Source organism: Camelina sativa, chromosome 10 (assembly GCF_000633955.1).
Source record: "Camelina sativa cultivar DH55 chromosome 10, Cs, whole genome shotgun sequence".
Classification (NCBI taxonomy): Eukaryota; Viridiplantae; Streptophyta; class Magnoliopsida; order Brassicales; family Brassicaceae; genus Camelina; species Camelina sativa.
Window position 1 is genome coordinate 3,305,732 of NC_025694.1, and position 16,542 is coordinate 3,322,273.

Consider the following 16,542-nt stretch of genomic DNA (forward strand, 5'->3'; position numbering starts at 1 on the left):
GGGCTTGCATATTTACATGATCATTGCGACCCAAAGATCATTCATCGAGATGTGAAAGCTGCAAATATATTGTTGGACGAAGAGTTTGAAGCAGTGGTTGGGGACTTTGGACTCGCAAAACTCATGGACTACAAAGACACACATGTGACAACTGCAGTGCGTGGTACAATTGGTCATATTGCCCCAGAGTACCTTTCTACAGGGAAATCATCAGAGAAAACAGATGTCTTCGGATATGGAGTCATGCTTCTTGAGCTCATCACTGGACAAAGGGCTTTTGATCTTGCTCGCCTTGCGAATGACGATGATGTCATGCTACTAGACTGGGTATATAACATGTGTTTCCCACTTGTATACTTTAATGATCTGTGTTGCTTCTCTGTTTGTGTTAATTAGGGGTGTTTTGTTTGGTACCAGGTGAAAGGGTTGTTAAAAGAGAAGAAGTTGGAAGCACTAGTAGATGTTGATCTTCAGGGTAATTACATAGACGAAGAAGTGGAGCAACTAATCCAAGTGGCTCTGCTCTGCACTCAGAGTTCACCAATGGAAAGACCCAAAATGTCTGAAGTTGTAAGAATGCTTGAAGGAGATGGTTTAGCTGAGAGATGGGAAGAATGGCAAAAGGAGGAAATGTTCAGACAAGATTTCAACTACCCAACGCATCATCCAGCCGTGTCTGGCTGGATCATTGGCGATTCCACTTCCCAGATCGAAAACGAATACCCCTCGGGTCCCAGATAGGATTCGACCACGGATGCTTTCTCTGTCTTTTTTCTTTTTTCTTTTTGGGTGTATTTATTGAGGGTTTTAGTTTCTCCTGCTGCATATTATTATTGGTTATTAAGTGAATACATGAGGATCAGATTGGGTTTGTAAGTGTTAAATGAAAAGGGATTTGAATGTTGTTGAAAGCTAAAACCCAAACATGTCATTAAAGTTACTTGACGATTGTTGTAACTTCTTGATTCACATTTGTATCTCATTAACTGTTCTTGACCCCCTGCTTCAGGTCTCGTCTTCTGTTTATTCGCTACATGAGTTTAACATATTACACATTTATATCAAATTTTAGACATTTTAAGGTCCCTTCTGTGTTATCTTGTAATTTATACATTCGGAGATTTGTTCAACCGAGATAAGAGACTTTGGTCTTGGATATGGTCCCATGTGAAATGTAGGTATGTATGAAGACTTTTAAGAGTTCAATAAAATCATTAAAAGTGAAGAAATGAAGGATTGTTAAAGATTGCTAGAGAGTTTTGTTGATTAGTTTTCTAAAATCTTTTAAATTCCTACAAACAATCCCTGTATTTTTATGATACTTTCCATGACTTTATTTTGTAAAGAAAGTGTCTAAAATCATGAACCAATAACATAATAATTAACAATCCTAGATTTTTTTTGTTTTAATTGAATAACACAAAACTTTTAATGACTTTATAAAAGTCTGAATCCAATAACCCAAATTTGTTAAGATTTTAAATGACTTTTTACATATCATAAACTAATAACACTAAACTTTAACAGAGTTTAATAAAATCATGATCTAATAACAACAGATTCTACATAACATTTGAAATCTTTAAAACTTTATTCAAATCTCAAACTAATAACCCCCACTTATTTTACTCTTCTGGACACTTTTATTACTCTTTTAGATACATATACAAACCATATTTTACTAATTCTCAATTTTTGTGAGATAAAAGCTCATAAACCTAAATTAAATACAAGATCACAAAGTATTATGCTTTGATGGATATCTGAAACCCACAATCCTTAAGTATACAACTGCATATTACGAAAGGTACACAAATTTTACATGGGAGGATATAGGAGCTTCATGATTCATATATATGATAGAGTCGATATAATTAAAAGTGGGAGCATGAATACATAAATCATAGTCATAGCTATATATATATATATATGGCCTAGGCTAGTTAATGCTCCGACAATTTTGACGGATTTCACCTTGAGAGCCAAGTTTAACATCAAGATTGCTCATTTTGCGCATGGCCTGTTGGAAATCAAAGAAGAACCTTGCTTGGTTGAAAGCATAGCCATTAACGATATTCCTGGTCCTTGGAGTGTTGAATAAGGTTTGGTCTGAAAATAGGACTCCTGATTTTCTCTGGAGTGCATTGAAGTAAGCATTGTCGAAATCGTTGCGGGTCGCATCAAAGGGTTGCTCTGCATTGTCACCCGCACTGCAAGTTTTGGAAAGACTGTTTGCGAACGTCGAGTCCATTGAAGAGTCTGGGACGGTAAGTCTAGCCTTGAAGGAGGAGCATCGTGCAACTCCTAGGGTATGTGCTCCTATATTATATTCCACAAGTTAAAACCAAAACAGATTCTAGAGCATTCATTGTCTTGAATTCTTTTATATGATGAACAAATTTATCCACAATTTAGTTGTATTTAAACAATAAGAATAACCAATAAAAAAAATAATATATATATATATATATATATATATATAATATGAAACTAATAAAACAATAAAAAAATTTATTCTCGTTCTAAAAAAATTTTGAGCTAAAGTTCCACGTATTTTCCTTTATAGAGGTAAATACTAATTAATACCTAGTAGAAATATAAACACACACGCGTACGTATGGAATCCAAGAGTGATGTAAAAGAACTCACCAGAGAGAGCAACAACGTCTTGTGGAGTGAAGCCACGTTGGCCAAAAGTTTGAATGAGTTCGGAGGCATTGAGAAAAGGTGAAGGTAGATTTCTTGTATCTTCTATCTTCGATCTTTTACCATCAAATCTTCCTTTTGGTATGTCATAGTATGGACCACCAGCCTAATAATTCCAACTACTCATTAGATTAAGTACACAAATTAATCATATTTAATATATTTAATCAAGGGTTCAAAATCTTAATTCGCTTAATTACCCAAAAGACAGCATCTCTAGCAGCCATGGCAATAATATCTGCGCAAGATACAACTCCAGGACATCTATCCTCGATTTTTTCTTTTGCATCATCTATGATCTCGTAGCCACGTAGACTCAGATTCGCAGGCGAATCCTTTTCCGCGGTGTTATCTTTTGTTGAATCTAGCAGAATCGACGCGTCACATCCCTTAATAGGACAAAAGGAAACTTAAGTTCTCCAAAAAAAAAAATAACGTAAAACACACGATTAATGAGAATATGCATGGAGAGAGAGAGAACGTTACCTCAATGAAACAGTCGTGGAACAACATACGGATAAGACCTGCGGCTAATGTTGGATCGGCTCGAAGAGCATTGTTAACACTGTTCTTCACAATCTGTTCGGCGAAAGGGCAGTTCATCATGTAGTAAGTCATACTTAAGCCTCTCGCATGAAATGGAAACCCAACAATGGCATGCATCAACAGAATCACGCTCACTATATTCGCCCTAATCATCTTATTGTCTATCTTACGTCTTGTTAGTATGATAATCAGTTTAATTAAGCAGCTTCACTCTGTATATCGCTTATATATATAGTACGAAGTCGCAATCAGAGACGCTTCATATTGGAGTGGTTGGAATATATATATACACACCTACATTTTAATTTGTGTATTGATTGGTCCCATGATGAGGTGGAAGCATATTAAAGTTTGGGATAGTGGTCTATTGTGCCTTCCCGTTTACTCTTATCATAGTGAAAACTATAGTTATTTTATTCCAAATGGCTGACCTAATTTGCATGTTATTGCATGAAAAGTGGCACGTAGTGTTGACACATACGACCATTTCTTTCCTTTACCGAAACTCGAATTCGCTTTGTCCACACAATTTTTATTTAATAGCACTATATATATATGTATTACCTCAATAAGTTTAAAATAAAATTAAAAACACTGGCTAATACCTCACGCTTGCTATAGCTGACCAAGTTTTTAGTTATGATCTAAACTTTGATTATTTTATATGAATGAAAATTTCATAAAAAATGAGAGAGTTTGAAATTAACTAATTAAAACAAAATGCTTAACCAAAAGAATTATAGTTGTTTTGTTGCCAAAAGGTTAAAAAACATGTGATATATAGTTATGAGAAGTCTCAAACCTAAATAAACGTCGTTAGATCCCATAAATTCTTCAGTTTTGTTTAAGATTGTGGAGCTTGATGATGTTCCGTTTTGTTCAGATGAAGTATATATTTGTTTGAACAAAGAATCCTTATACCTTTTTCAAAAAAAAAAAAAAGAATCCTTATGGAAATGTGGACGGTGTAGAGATGGTTCGACCAATCTAGAACTTGTCTACATTCTTGAAATCTAGACATTTTAGTGCTGAATAAGATAATGGCGGATTTGATCAGCGACTAATATGTGTGCAAAACTTATAGACGCATCTCGTTTTGAAGAGAAGAACTCAAGAAAACGAAAAAGTCAAGGAGAAAGCGAGATACATGTAGCTGGCTTCCATTAGCTAGCAATATTGTCCGTAGAAATGGACAAGACAGTTTGGTATTTTTAATGTAAATCGCATGTCAGTTTCACTTTAACACTGAGTGCTTCCGACGCGGAATTTTTTAGTGGTACATTCTTCCACTTCCTTATCCGGTGAAGACAAGAACAGTTGAACTTGTAAATGTTTCTTCCTTTTGTTACTTTTTGGCAAGTGTTATACGCTTCATGATACTACTGGTCTATCGAGGGTCTAATATATATATCTTCTACGTATTTCTTCACTACGTTTCTTAGACAATTGTTTTCAAATACGTTACAAGCACATGTATAGTGTTTTGTATATTTATATATATTTTGTTGGTATTATATGTTTAATTTAATTTTGTTTTTGTTGGTTTATTGTTAATTAATCTTAGTGGGTTTTAGTTTTATAGAGAAAAATGAAAAGTTCTAAGAATTTGAGTGGAAAATAAATTATACTAAATTTGTGTAATTGGTACACACTTAAACCTTGACATAATTTAAATATTAAGCTCAACATTAACACCTACTATTTTACCATCGGTATTAGTCTCTAATAATAAGAAAACTAGAAAAGGATCAACTTTTGAAGAAAGAACTTAATATTTTGGTTGTATGAAAGATATGTGTAACGCAAACAAATGAGGGGACATGAAGACAACAACATCTCTCTCTGGTCGACTATTTCCTTTGTTGTTTTGATTTTCTTTTTTTTTGTCAACTTAAGAATACAAGAACTCTTGATCTGATATCATTCCTACTAAACGTCTTTGTTTAATGTTTTTTATTTATTTAAGTTTAGGTTTCTGAATAATCTTTGATTGATATATAAACTCATATCTCTATTTCATGAGATTTCTCAGTGAGATTGGATGACGCAGGACCTTCCCACAGCTCCGCAAGATCATTTCTCCGCCAAGACATGAAGATCACCGGTCCTAATGTCGATGGTACCTGTATATACCCCACATCGAAAACAGATTAAACATCACACACTCACTTCACACTAAATGAGCTCATAAAAATATACAAAAATGACACTGGATTGGAACTAGAAAGGTACTATCAACAAACTTAGGACAAACATTGGATTGGAACTAGAAAGGTACTATCACCAAACTTTCGGTTGAATCAAGTGCTGATAATCTGTTGTGCACAGATACATGTAAAATATATACTTTTCATGCAACATCAACGGAACAAAGAAGTTCAAAAGATGGAGATATATTACCAGATAAAGTAGAGCTGGCTGAGGTGAATGGGTCAATACACCTGCTGCTAGAGCAGCCACCAAGCCAATGGCGTATCCGGGAAGTGCATACCATATGTATTTGTGCCCCTTGGAAGATTTTAGATCGAAAATATTCACCACGTCTCTAGTTTTTCGATGGTCAAAACAGAGGATCAAAGCCAAAAGCATTGCGGGGATAGCCTGGAACAATATAATAAATCAGTTAAAACTATAATCTGACGAAGAACATTTCTTACAGTTAGTAAACATATAAAGAAGGGTTTTAGTATGTACCATGTCACCAAGACCAAGCATCATGAAATCTGAGGCACTCACACCGGGCACTACACCTCCCAATAGGTTCCGAGGAAACACAATTTTCACTGGCAGTTCCAGTTTCTTAGTGATCAATTGCAGTCCAGGTAGATTCAAACTGTTAGCTACTGTGTGAACTGGGTTTGATGCTTGCTGGGTTGCCACAGTAACCATAACGTTAGCACCAAAGAATCTTTCAGAGAAGAAAACCCAGAATATGTCGTATACAAAGAGACACACGAGTAGCATAGCACATATTTTAATATTGGGCAGACGAACATGGCTGACAAACGCAATACAGATGGAGATCCCAAGCAAATTGTTCAGAACCCAATGGCCAGAGATGAGCCATGCCACAACTGTCACAGCACAAGCCACAAGTAGCAATCCTTGGATTCTTGTAAACGATTTGGAGCAGCAGCGTGAGACGAAGGGATCAGACAGACCAAGCTGCGTCTTAATATATACAGCATATGGTGATAACCAATAGAAGAGAGATGAAACAGAAGCAATGGCTGTAAACGCAGTCAGGAGCTGCGAGACAGAAGAGAACAAGTAGAACATGAGAAGCAAACTGCAAGAGCTCATTACTGGGATCATCAAGGCCTGGGAGCTATCTAGTGTAATGGAAGCTTCAGAGAAGTCACGATTTCTCTCCATCTCTTTGCCATAGTTAAGTGCACGGAAAGCGGATGCAAAAGTGACAGTGACAGCTGTGACAATGAGAGTGGCTGGTGCAGGTTCTAGGAGATACAAAAGAGTCCATAGAGTCTCCATGATAAGAGAAAAGTTCCTTCAGCTTATATATATGTCCCACCCACTAAGCCTTGTCGCATACAAGCGAATATTTGAAACGCATAAGAAGTTGCAATAACTTTCGAAAAGATGTGAACCTGCATCACACCAAAAAACTCATGTAAGCCACCTTAATATATATAAAAAAAAAGCTCAAGTCTTTACGAGCTTTACAGAACAAGGGTGATCACAGGACATGGTAACTGAACACTAATGTACATGTCTGTTGCAAATTAACACCTCAAAGAGTTAAAGTTGAGTTCTTTAAGAATGAAAAGGTTAATCTCAAATTGTTTATAAGCAGATTGACATTAAGGAAACTCAACTCTCCAAGTTACTACATTTTTTTTTATTAACAAACCCAGAAATAAGAAGACAAATTGCTATTTCAATGAATCAATATCGAGGAATTCAATATATAAATCAGAAATCAATTCACACAATTCTTCTTCTCAGCAACAAAAACAAATTTAATGTGGGAAACCAAACAATAAATCCATCTCAGTTGAAAGAGAAGAAATAAGATCGAGAGAGAGAGCAAGGAATAGACCTGAGAGAAACCCTAACAACGGAGGAGACAGTGAAGTGAAGAAACCGGAGATTATCGGGATCTAGGTCTCAGCGTTTCAGTCGCGTGGTTGGATCCTCTCTCCCAATTTCACTTCTCTCCGAGTAAATTAAAAAAAACTGTGCGTTAACGTATTACGATATCAACATCAAAAACGATAACGTATTGTACTCCGAGTACAACGGCAACGTTTTATACGCCTACAAATAATTTAGAGAAAAACATAACCGTACCACTAAAAAATCGGACCAGCAATTTTATTTTGAAATTTGAATTGAACCAAATCATTGAACTTGTTTTCAACTTGCTGTAGCCGGTATTTTAATAGTACAGTACTGTACTACTCTGCAGGGTACTTACTTACTGGCTATAGCCGGTTTGAGAAAACCCTAATTTTTCAAAATTCGAACTTGCGCTCTTCGTCTTGTCTTCTTCAGTTTCCCACCCTCTCGTTTCAATCTCATTGCCGTTGTTTTTTAGATTCTCTCTTCTCTCTCTAGCTCTTTTCATTTCCCACTAGGATTCTTTCGATATGGGAGCAGCTCACAGTCATGAAGATCTAGAGATCTGTTCCTCAGATGAGGAGGATGAGTATGAAGAGTACGAAGAAGGCAGAGAGGCCGAAGAAGAGGAAGACAAGTTCCAAGACTCCAGGGACGATACGTTATTCATTTCTTCCTCCGGTGGCTCCAAATCTCCTTCTTCATCACTAGACGACGTCGAGGCGAAACTCAAAGCCCTGAAGCTGAAATACCCATCGGCGCAGGCCCCTTCGTCTACCCAGAACTCAGCTCGCCTTTTCCGATACATCAATGGGAACACACCCAAAGCCAAATGGGTCACTGCTGAGAAGTTGACTGCTTACTGTTTCGTTAAGACCGACAAAAAAGGAGATGGAGATGATGAGGACGACGACGACGATGATGTGAACGGAGATGTGGATAACGAATGGTGGGTTTTGAAAGTCGGAAGCAAGATCCGTGAAAAAGTCTCTGATGAGATGCAATTGAAGGCTTATAAAGATCAACGCCGTGTTGATTTCGTTGCTAAAGCTGTCTGGGCTATAAAATTCGCAAGCGGCGAAGATTTCTCTGCTTTTGTGAGCAGTTTTAACAATTGCTTGTTTGAGAACAATCATGGCGTTGAGATGAATGAAGCCAATAAGGCAAAAATCTATGGGAAAGATTTCATTGGGTGGGCGAATCCTGAAGCTGCTGATGATTCAATGTGGGAAGATGCTGATGATATTTTGCTTCAGAGCCCAGGAGGATCTGCAACTCCTGCGAGAGATACACAGGATTTGACTGAGGCCTTTGAGGAAGCTACAAGTGAGGGTATACATAGCTTAGCTCTAGGTGCTTTGGATAATAGTTTTCTTGTTGGGGATTCTGGTATTCAGGTTTTTAAGAACATGAGGCAGGGGATTCAAGGGAAAGGTGTTTGTGTTAACTTTGAGCCTGGTTATGGTCGGGCTCACTCCTCTGCACCCAAGAAGGCTCTTCTCATGAGAGCTGAGACTAACATGCTGCTCATGAGTCCTATGAGTCAAACGCCTCATTCACGAGGAATCCATCAGCTTGACATTGAGACCGGGAAGGTTATTTCTGAGTGGAAGTTTGAGAAAGATGGTGTGGATATCTCTATGAGTGATATTACTAATGATGGTAAAGGTGCTCAATTGGACCCGTCTGCGTCAACGTTTCTTGGTCTGGATAACAATAGGCTTTGCAGGTGGGATATGCGTGACCGGTATGGAATGGTTCAGGATCTTGCTACTGCGAATACTCCTGTCTTGAATTGGGCTCAGGGGCATCAGTTTTCTAGAGGTACTAACTTCCAGTGCTTTGCGACTACTGGTGATGGCTCAATTGTTGTTGGCTCTCTTGATGGAAAGATTAGACTTTACTCTAGCAACACTATGAGGCAGGCAAAGACGGCTTTCCCTGGACTGGGTGCACCTGTTACTCATGTGGATGCTACATTCGATGGGAAATGGATAGTTGGTACAACTGACACATATTTGATTGTTATCTGTACCCTTTTCACGGATAAAAGTGGCAAAGCAAAGACCGGCTTCGAGGGCCGCATGGGAAATAAGATTGCCGCACCAAGGCTGCTTAAGTTGAGACCTCTTGATGCCCATTTAGCTGGAGCTGACAACAAGTTCCGCAATGCTCAGTTTTCTTGGGTAAGCAAAACTCTAGTTGCAGTTTATATTCATGCTGACAAAGTCACATTCTTGAAATTTTACATGTTTTGCTCATAGTATAGTGCATACAAACTCTAGATGCCTGAATGTTTCTTGCACCCCAAAACCAGAGTTTTCTATGCCATTTCTTTCTTTTTTTGAGTTGAAGAATACAATTAAAAATGTCTAGTCTGCTGCAGGACAAACTGTACTTTGTCTTTTTCAATATGGCACACTTTTCAATTTTTACAGTCAAAGTGTTCTTCAGTTGCCTTGTGTTTCAACCTTGATTTTTGATTAAAGAACTTTTACTAGTGTTGAATCATTCTTGTAGTGAAATGACTTTTTACTAATAGTTGATTCCTGACTCTTTTTATCTATCCTTTCTTGTTGAAAATTTTGATATATAGGTCACGGAAGATGGGAAACAGGAGCGTCATGTGGTTGCAACTGTTGGAAAGTTCAGTGTGATATGGAACTTTCAGCAAGTGAAGAATGGATCTCATGAATGCTACCATGAGCAGGAAGGGCTGAAGAAATGCTACTGCTACAAGATAGTCCTTCGAAATGAATCTATCGTGGACAGTCGCTTCATGAATGACAACTTTGCAATCTCTGGTTCACCTGAAGCGCCTTTGGTCATTGCAACTCCCATGAAGGTTAGCTCTTTCAGCTTATCCAGCAAGCGGTGACTGGTGAGACAGGCAAGTGATGGACCACAAGTTTACATAATCTGAATTCAAGTCTGTTTGTAACCATGTGAAATTTCAATGTTCTGGCTCTTAGTACGCTGTTAGATTCAGAGACAAGACATCTAATGATGTTGCTAAGTTTCATTGGCTTGACTTTTTAAGATCGTATTGTAAACGTTTCGGTTTTTCTTTTTCATTGAAAGATGTTGTAGAATGAAGAAAGCTTATCCAATTCACTCGAATTAACAGGACTATGAATGTTACTGGGGAAAAAATTGCTAGAAAGGTGCTCAACTTTTTTCCACGTTTCAATTGGCAACTGTGTATTATTTGATTCATTGGACTAACTCATATCACATAAACAAACCTTGGTCCTGTTGGGTTTCAGACATGTTTACACTGAGGAAGCTTTAAATCTTCTATTATAGTATAGATTTATACATTACAGAAGTCTTCACAATCAGTTACATCGAACTCACTTATGTGACTTCTTCTTCATCAAGAACATTAAAAATCTTGGGAAAAGTTTCTTCTTTTTCTTTCCAGGAGTAGCTTGTGGGACTGGATCTGTTTCTGTTCTGTTTGACTCATTAGTATCAGCTTCTTTCTCCTTCGACCCTTCAATGCTTCTTTCGTGACTTTTTTCTATGTTCTCTCCACTATCGCCAGTCTTTCTCTTTTTTTCATGTTCTTCCCTCCATTTTCTCAGCTCTTGTTCTACACCCAACTTCCCTTCTTTAGCCTTCTCAGCCTTGTCCATTGCTCCTGCAAGTGTTTCCTTTCTTTCAATCATCTCTTTGTTTACTTCTTCCAACTTCTCCAAGTTTCTCTTTTCTGTTTCTTTTGCTTCCTCCATCTCAGAAACCGCTGCTGCAACTCTTGCGTTGGCTTCTTCTTCAGCCTCATGAGCACGCTTGCTAAGCTCATAGTACTCCTCTATTGTCAGTGTTACGGTTCTCGGAGAATCAACAGCATTGTCCTTTGAACTAGATTCACTCTCTTGCAAGGCCTTGATGGCAGCTAAAGCCAGCCTCTCTGAAGCTTTAATAGCCTCAATTTCTTTCTGCGCTGCAATTAATCTGCTCTCCATTGTACTGGCTCCAGCCTTTGCGTGCTCTGCTTCTTCTTGAGACTTTCTTAGTTCTTCACGAGCAAGTTCAGCGAATGATTTGGCTTCCTCAGCCTCTTGACTTGCTTGTAGCAGTTGCTTTGGTAGCTCCACCATTTCTTCTCTGGCTTCTTTTTCCTTCGACTCAACCAAAGCTATTTCGGACCTCGTTATGTCTATCTCAGCGTCTAGAGAAGCAACCGTTATTGATGCCATCCCTTCTCTTTGTTTGATTGAGTCAAGTGCTGATTTCTCTTTCTCAATTTCCAGTCTCAAGGAAGAGGATGCTACCTTTAAGCAGTTCACTTCAGAAGTTGCTTTCTCTACATTAGCATTCACTTCTTCGAGTTCCTTCTTTGCAGAAGCAACAGCCTTTTGTATATCTGTATTGGTTTTTTCCTGTAATGAAATCTCACTGTTTGCTACCAAGGAACCTGTTTCCTCCTTCGACTGGGATGATTCCATATGATCTGCCAATTCTTTCTTCAAATCAAGCAGCAAGGGTGAAGCAAATTCAAGTTTCACTTTTAGTTCCTTTGTAGAAACTATATGCTGCTTAAGTCTTTGGAGTTCCTCTTCTGCTTGCTTTAGCTCTTTCTCCCACCGATGAGTCTCCTGATCACGCAGCATGGCTGCTCCAAACTTGAGTTCTTCCGCCTCCAAATGAGAAGAATGCGCACATTCCAGTGATTCCTTTGTAGCTATCAACTCTATAGTGAGTTCTTCAACTTTCTTCTCAACTTCTTTAGAAGCAAGAACCGCTTCTTCGGCTTCCTTCACATCCAACTCTTTTTCTTTTACCAAAGCATCATACTCGTTTTGAATTTTTTGTAGCTCTTCCTTGACAGATTCTAATTCTGAAATTGCGGATGTATGTCTTGCCTTAGCCACTTCAAGCTGTGCTTTAGCTGCAACACTAGCTTCATCAGCAATTCCTTGTTCCATCTCTTCAACTCTCATCTTGGCAAGCTCAGAGTCCTGTTTTGCCTGTCGTTCTTCTGTTTCGGCTTTGTCAAGATTAAGCTTCAACTCTTCTATGAGTCTCTTTGTGCTCTCTAGCTCCTCAACCGCTAGCATTTTTGACTTCTCGACCATCTCTGATTTCTTTTTGTATTCAGGAATCTCGTCCTGGATCTTGTCGAGCTCTTGTTCCACAAACTTGCGTCGCTGCAACCAAAAACAGTGAGTACAACTCTAGGCAAATAAGTCAGATATGTATATACAGACACAAGTAAATATACCTCTAATACTTGCATTCTATGTGCTTTCCAATCAGTAATTCCGCCAAATTTTGAGACGGCTTCTTTAACAGATTCAAAAGGTGATGCTGTATCAATTGAGTCTCTATAAGAATCCATACTTCTTGGTGTTCCATTGCTCAGTGGTGATGTTGATCCTGCAAACCTCGGAGACAGGAGTGCTCTTGGAGATCCAATGCATCTTGGGGACAGAGATCTTGGAGACAATCCATTTCTTGTTGTGCGCTCTGCTCCATACTTGGTGTTTACGCGAGGCAGAACAATATCAACAGAGGGAGAAACAAGATCAGGAGTAGTTTGAAAATCTTGTGTTTCTTCTACTTGAGAGTTTGATAAAGTTGAGGGTAAAAAAGTGTCATCCAGATAAGTTTTCCCATTTTCTGTTGAATCTTCACATTGAGATGATTGTTGAATAGCTTCATTGTTTTCGAGTATTGTTGGTATTGCTTGAGGTTGCTGCAACTCATCAGGCCTTACAATTTCACCATTATCAATAACATTTGAGGTCCCAGTAGAATCTTCTGGAGGAGATACTGCTTCTATTGTCTTTAAATCCTCCATTGGAGGATGCCTAGAAAGCAAAACTTACAAGAGAAACGTTTGAACGAAGATGGTCACCAAGAGAAACAATCAATGAAAAGAGCTTACAAGAGGAAAAGGAAAAACCGAAGAAAGTAGAAGGGAATGTCATTGATTTTTGGATTAAGAAGTTTATTTTTAGACAAGAAAAGAGAGGTAACACACTGGATTAGATCAAAAGTCTGTAATTAGAATAAGCCAATGAAACAAAAGATGATGAACACCTCTCTTTTTCTCTTTTCCCTCCGTTTTTCTAGTTCCTATTTATTTTCATTCATTATTGAGTTTATAAATTGTAATGTCATGTTCTATAACATGATAGACTTTACAGACCACACAAGCATTTGACCCTAACTAAATCACAAGAAAGCTAACAAATATATTCTCTTAATAATCAAGTGGCTCTGTTTAGATTGTGTTGTATACAACCTGACTCTGATTTTTTTCCTCATCATAACTCTTTGTCAGAAACTGGAGACAGTCATTTGATCGATGTCTATAGATAGCTTTTCATCCACAATAAGAAAAATCGAACAAGCTTGGACAAAAAACATGATTTCTCAAACCATATTCAACTTGGACCATGTGTTTTTTTTGGTAAGCCACAAGTGTTTAAACACGATTAACAAAAAACAACAAAACATTCTATTCTCGTACGTATACATTTGGCCAAAGATGTTAGCATCTTTGGTACGTTACTCCCAAGTTCCAAGACTCTCAAAATGTTAACACAACTGAGAAAAAACCAAAACTAACTCCTATTTGTCCCATCAATCTGTCCACATGGGTTTTGCTCAAGCAGCCGTTACAACACCTGAAACCCATGGAACTATAGAAGGCGCTTTTGGGTGGTTGTTTCTGTATGTCTCAGAGTATCTGTCTTTAAAATTCTGTTTTGGCTTCTCTGCCTGCAATTTACATAGACATGATTTGTATCAGACAAGCTTTCAAACCAACTTGGACGAGTAATATCTCAAGGAAACTGAGAACTGGGTATATAGTAGTAAGTGAACGAGGTAAGCTCTTACGTATTTAAGCCAACATTCCTGATGTTTATGCTCATAAATATCTGGAGAGAAGCAACCAAACTCAGATGGGCAATAAACCCAAATGTTGCATCTCATTTCTCCAGGTTTCGCACGCCTTGCCTGGTCTAAGCAAGCCTGGCAACAATCAGCTGCACTCTCTTTATGATGTGTAAGTCCCCATCTCACTGCAGCACCACCATAATCTGTGTGAAGCTCTGCATTACATACAGCTGGCACTGGTCTGCCTGCTAATATCTCCTCTGAAAGGAAAAAATGTGCAACCTCATGAGTTTTGAATCTGCCAGTGTCAGCACACTTTTCCACCCAAATAACTGCAAAAAAAACAGAGATCACGAATGTAATTTTTTTTCTAAGAAATATTACCAGGCTCTTCCTCTCCTTCAGGTTTATCATCGTGTTCTTCATTGGTAACCTCAGCAGGTAACCAGAAACCGATCTCTTCAGACAGCACATCCCACTCCATCTCCAAAGCTCTTACAAGCATCCCTAGATATTTACAGAACAAAAGAATTTTCCCTCTAATTATACAAAACAATGATAGATTATCCGGAGGATCTCATAAAATGAATCTTTGCTCTCAAGTTGAGAAACTCAGTAATCTCTCTCAAGGAAAATACCTGCTTCCTCCAATACGAGGGTGGAGTTTACCCCATTTTGCTCTTGAATCAGCTCTTTAACTTCCTTCAGCTTCTCACTGCGCCACATTTCTACAGTTTCTGTTCGCCAAATGAAGATAATAAGGTATTAAGGTTCAATACAGGGATGACATGAATGTGCCAAAGGATAACTATGGTAATGAGATCAAAGGAACAAGTGTCTCAAAGCAACCGAGTGTCACAAAGTCTAGATTATTAGGAGTAAGGACTTTGTCACTTCTCTAACAAAACAAATTAACCCATTCCTACCTTCCACCTTATTCCTATTACTCTTGTAAATAACTATGAATTAACACATATGGCTCATTAGCCTTGTCAGTACATAAATAAATTGTAAGAATTATTCAAGTAAAGTGAATATAATGACAAATATAATTTCTTGACAAGGTGGATATCATGACAAAATAGAAAGGAATTAGAGAGGCGTATGAAAATGTTAAGTAAGCTAAATCTAAAGAACATAGAAAAGATTGAGCTATATTCCACTTCAACATAAATGCTTTTTACTAAACTGAGTTCTTGATATCGACCACATCTTTCACAGGTAATAAGACAAATTACAATCAAATTTTGGAAGAAGACAGATCCTTAGCAGATATTTAATCAGGAAAAGTCATAAATTGTAAGTTTGTGGCAGTTTGAAAATAAAAGACTTTTATATTTGACACTGATTCTGAAAGTACAGTAGCAAAAACAAAGACATCCCTTTGTTCTTATGTAGGGGAATAGCACAAACCTCTGAGCTGGGTAATATTCGACTTCTCCTCTGAGCTTTTCAAACGCTGCAGGATCTCATCAACTAGTTTGTGTTTAACATTAGGAGACAGTTCAGTATTTGATTGTGCAACGGCGACCTCATGTTTCAGCTTCTTCACCTATAAAATTAATGGTTTCGTAGAGCAATGGAAACATAATGAGAAATCAATCAAATTCATCTATCTGAGGAAAATAGAAACTTTTGCAGTAGTAGACTAACCAATTGAACAAGCTCGGTAGGTTCTTTTGATCTTCGAATCCGAATAGATTCCTCCATTTTCCTAATCTCATCTGCTGTGTACTTAACAACTGGATAAAAAGAACAAAACAAAAGAGCTCTGCATCAGATACTACTTCTAAAATCATCATGATGACGAATCAATCGGAGGAAGAAGATAATCAGAAAAAGGAAAAAAAAAAAAGGCGCACCATAGTCGTTATTGGAATAGATGTGGAGAGAAGAAGAATAGAGAAAGCGAAGAACAAAGAGAGCGATGAGAATGTTGAAAAAGCAAACGAGTAGAGTGATTCTTTTGAAAGAGAGAACTCCAGCTCCTCCTCCTCCTCCTCCTCCTCCTCCGGCGATCCATTCTCCTCCTCCCCTCGCCATCTCCACTCCGCCGTCATCCCACCATTCTCTCAAGATCTCAGCTTCGAATTACTCCCTACTACTACTAACAACACACTCTCCTCTGCTTCAAATCGGGCACACACACTTATAGAGAAGAAGATTCGATTTCGATTTCTTCCGCCGGAAAAAGCAAATCGTGGAAGATAAAGATAGAGAGAGAGAGAGACAGAGCTTTATTTAATTTCTTTTTATTTTTATTTTTTATGTGCTCATTTAATTATACAACCAAAACCTTCCTTTTTTATTTTTTACTATTTTTACTCATTACGTGTGGTGTTGGGTATAAAAGCGTCT

General features: G+C 37.9%; 6 protein-coding genes across 6 annotated transcripts in view; 2 read left to right on the forward strand and 4 right to left on the reverse strand.

The window, feature by feature from the left end:
- The window catches only part of LOC104716817 (BRASSINOSTEROID INSENSITIVE 1-associated receptor kinase 1-like), an 8,786-nt gene extending 7,785 nt beyond the window's left edge, over positions 1 to 1,001 (forward strand). The window contains exon 13 of the mRNA XM_010434262.2: positions 724 to 1,001. Within this exon, the coding sequence (XP_010432564.1) occupies positions 724 to 741 (18 nt within the window). The 3' untranslated portion in view covers positions 742 to 1,001. The remainder of the gene's footprint in view (positions 1 to 723) is intronic.
- LOC104716819 (peroxidase 47) lies at positions 1,940 to 3,451 on the reverse strand. The gene is made up of 4 exons (XM_010434265.2): positions 3,193 to 3,451; positions 2,907 to 3,095; positions 2,650 to 2,812; positions 1,940 to 2,319 (listed from the first exon to the last, which is right to left on the reverse strand). The coding sequence occupies exons 1-4, from the start codon at positions 3,403 to 3,405 to the stop codon at positions 1,940 to 1,942; spliced, it is 945 nt and encodes a 314-aa protein (XP_010432567.1). The 5' UTR covers positions 3,406 to 3,451.
- Positions 5,151 to 7,471, reverse strand: LOC104716820 (signal peptide peptidase-like 1). The gene is made up of 4 exons (XM_010434266.1): positions 7,313 to 7,471; positions 5,947 to 6,860; positions 5,653 to 5,853; positions 5,151 to 5,375 (listed from the first exon to the last, which is right to left on the reverse strand). Exons 2-4 carry the CDS (start codon positions 6,742 to 6,744, stop codon positions 5,256 to 5,258), a joined length of 1,119 nt encoding a protein of 372 aa, XP_010432568.1. The 5' UTR covers positions 6,745 to 6,860; positions 7,313 to 7,471; the 3' UTR covers positions 5,151 to 5,255.
- On the forward strand, positions 7,723 to 10,406 carry LOC104716821 (protein CYPRO4-like). The gene is made up of 2 exons (XM_010434267.2): positions 7,723 to 9,518; positions 9,929 to 10,406. The coding sequence occupies exons 1-2, from the start codon at positions 7,863 to 7,865 to the stop codon at positions 10,208 to 10,210; spliced, it is 1,938 nt and encodes a 645-aa protein (XP_010432569.1). The 5' UTR covers positions 7,723 to 7,862; the 3' UTR covers positions 10,211 to 10,406.
- On the reverse strand, positions 10,588 to 13,302 carry LOC104716822 (protein WEAK CHLOROPLAST MOVEMENT UNDER BLUE LIGHT-like 1). The gene is made up of 2 exons (XM_010434268.1): positions 12,560 to 13,302; positions 10,588 to 12,485 (listed from the first exon to the last, which is right to left on the reverse strand). Exons 1-2 carry the CDS (start codon positions 13,136 to 13,138, stop codon positions 10,686 to 10,688), a joined length of 2,379 nt encoding a protein of 792 aa, XP_010432570.1. The 5' UTR covers positions 13,139 to 13,302; the 3' UTR covers positions 10,588 to 10,685.
- On the reverse strand, positions 13,710 to 16,436 carry LOC104716823. Its single transcript, XM_010434269.2, has 7 exons — positions 16,047 to 16,436; positions 15,838 to 15,926; positions 15,598 to 15,736; positions 14,823 to 14,921; positions 14,569 to 14,691; positions 14,185 to 14,444; positions 13,710 to 14,064 (listed from the first exon to the last, which is right to left on the reverse strand). The coding sequence occupies exons 1-7, from the start codon at positions 16,225 to 16,227 to the stop codon at positions 13,951 to 13,953; spliced, it is 1,005 nt and encodes a 334-aa protein (XP_010432571.1). The 5' UTR covers positions 16,228 to 16,436; the 3' UTR covers positions 13,710 to 13,950.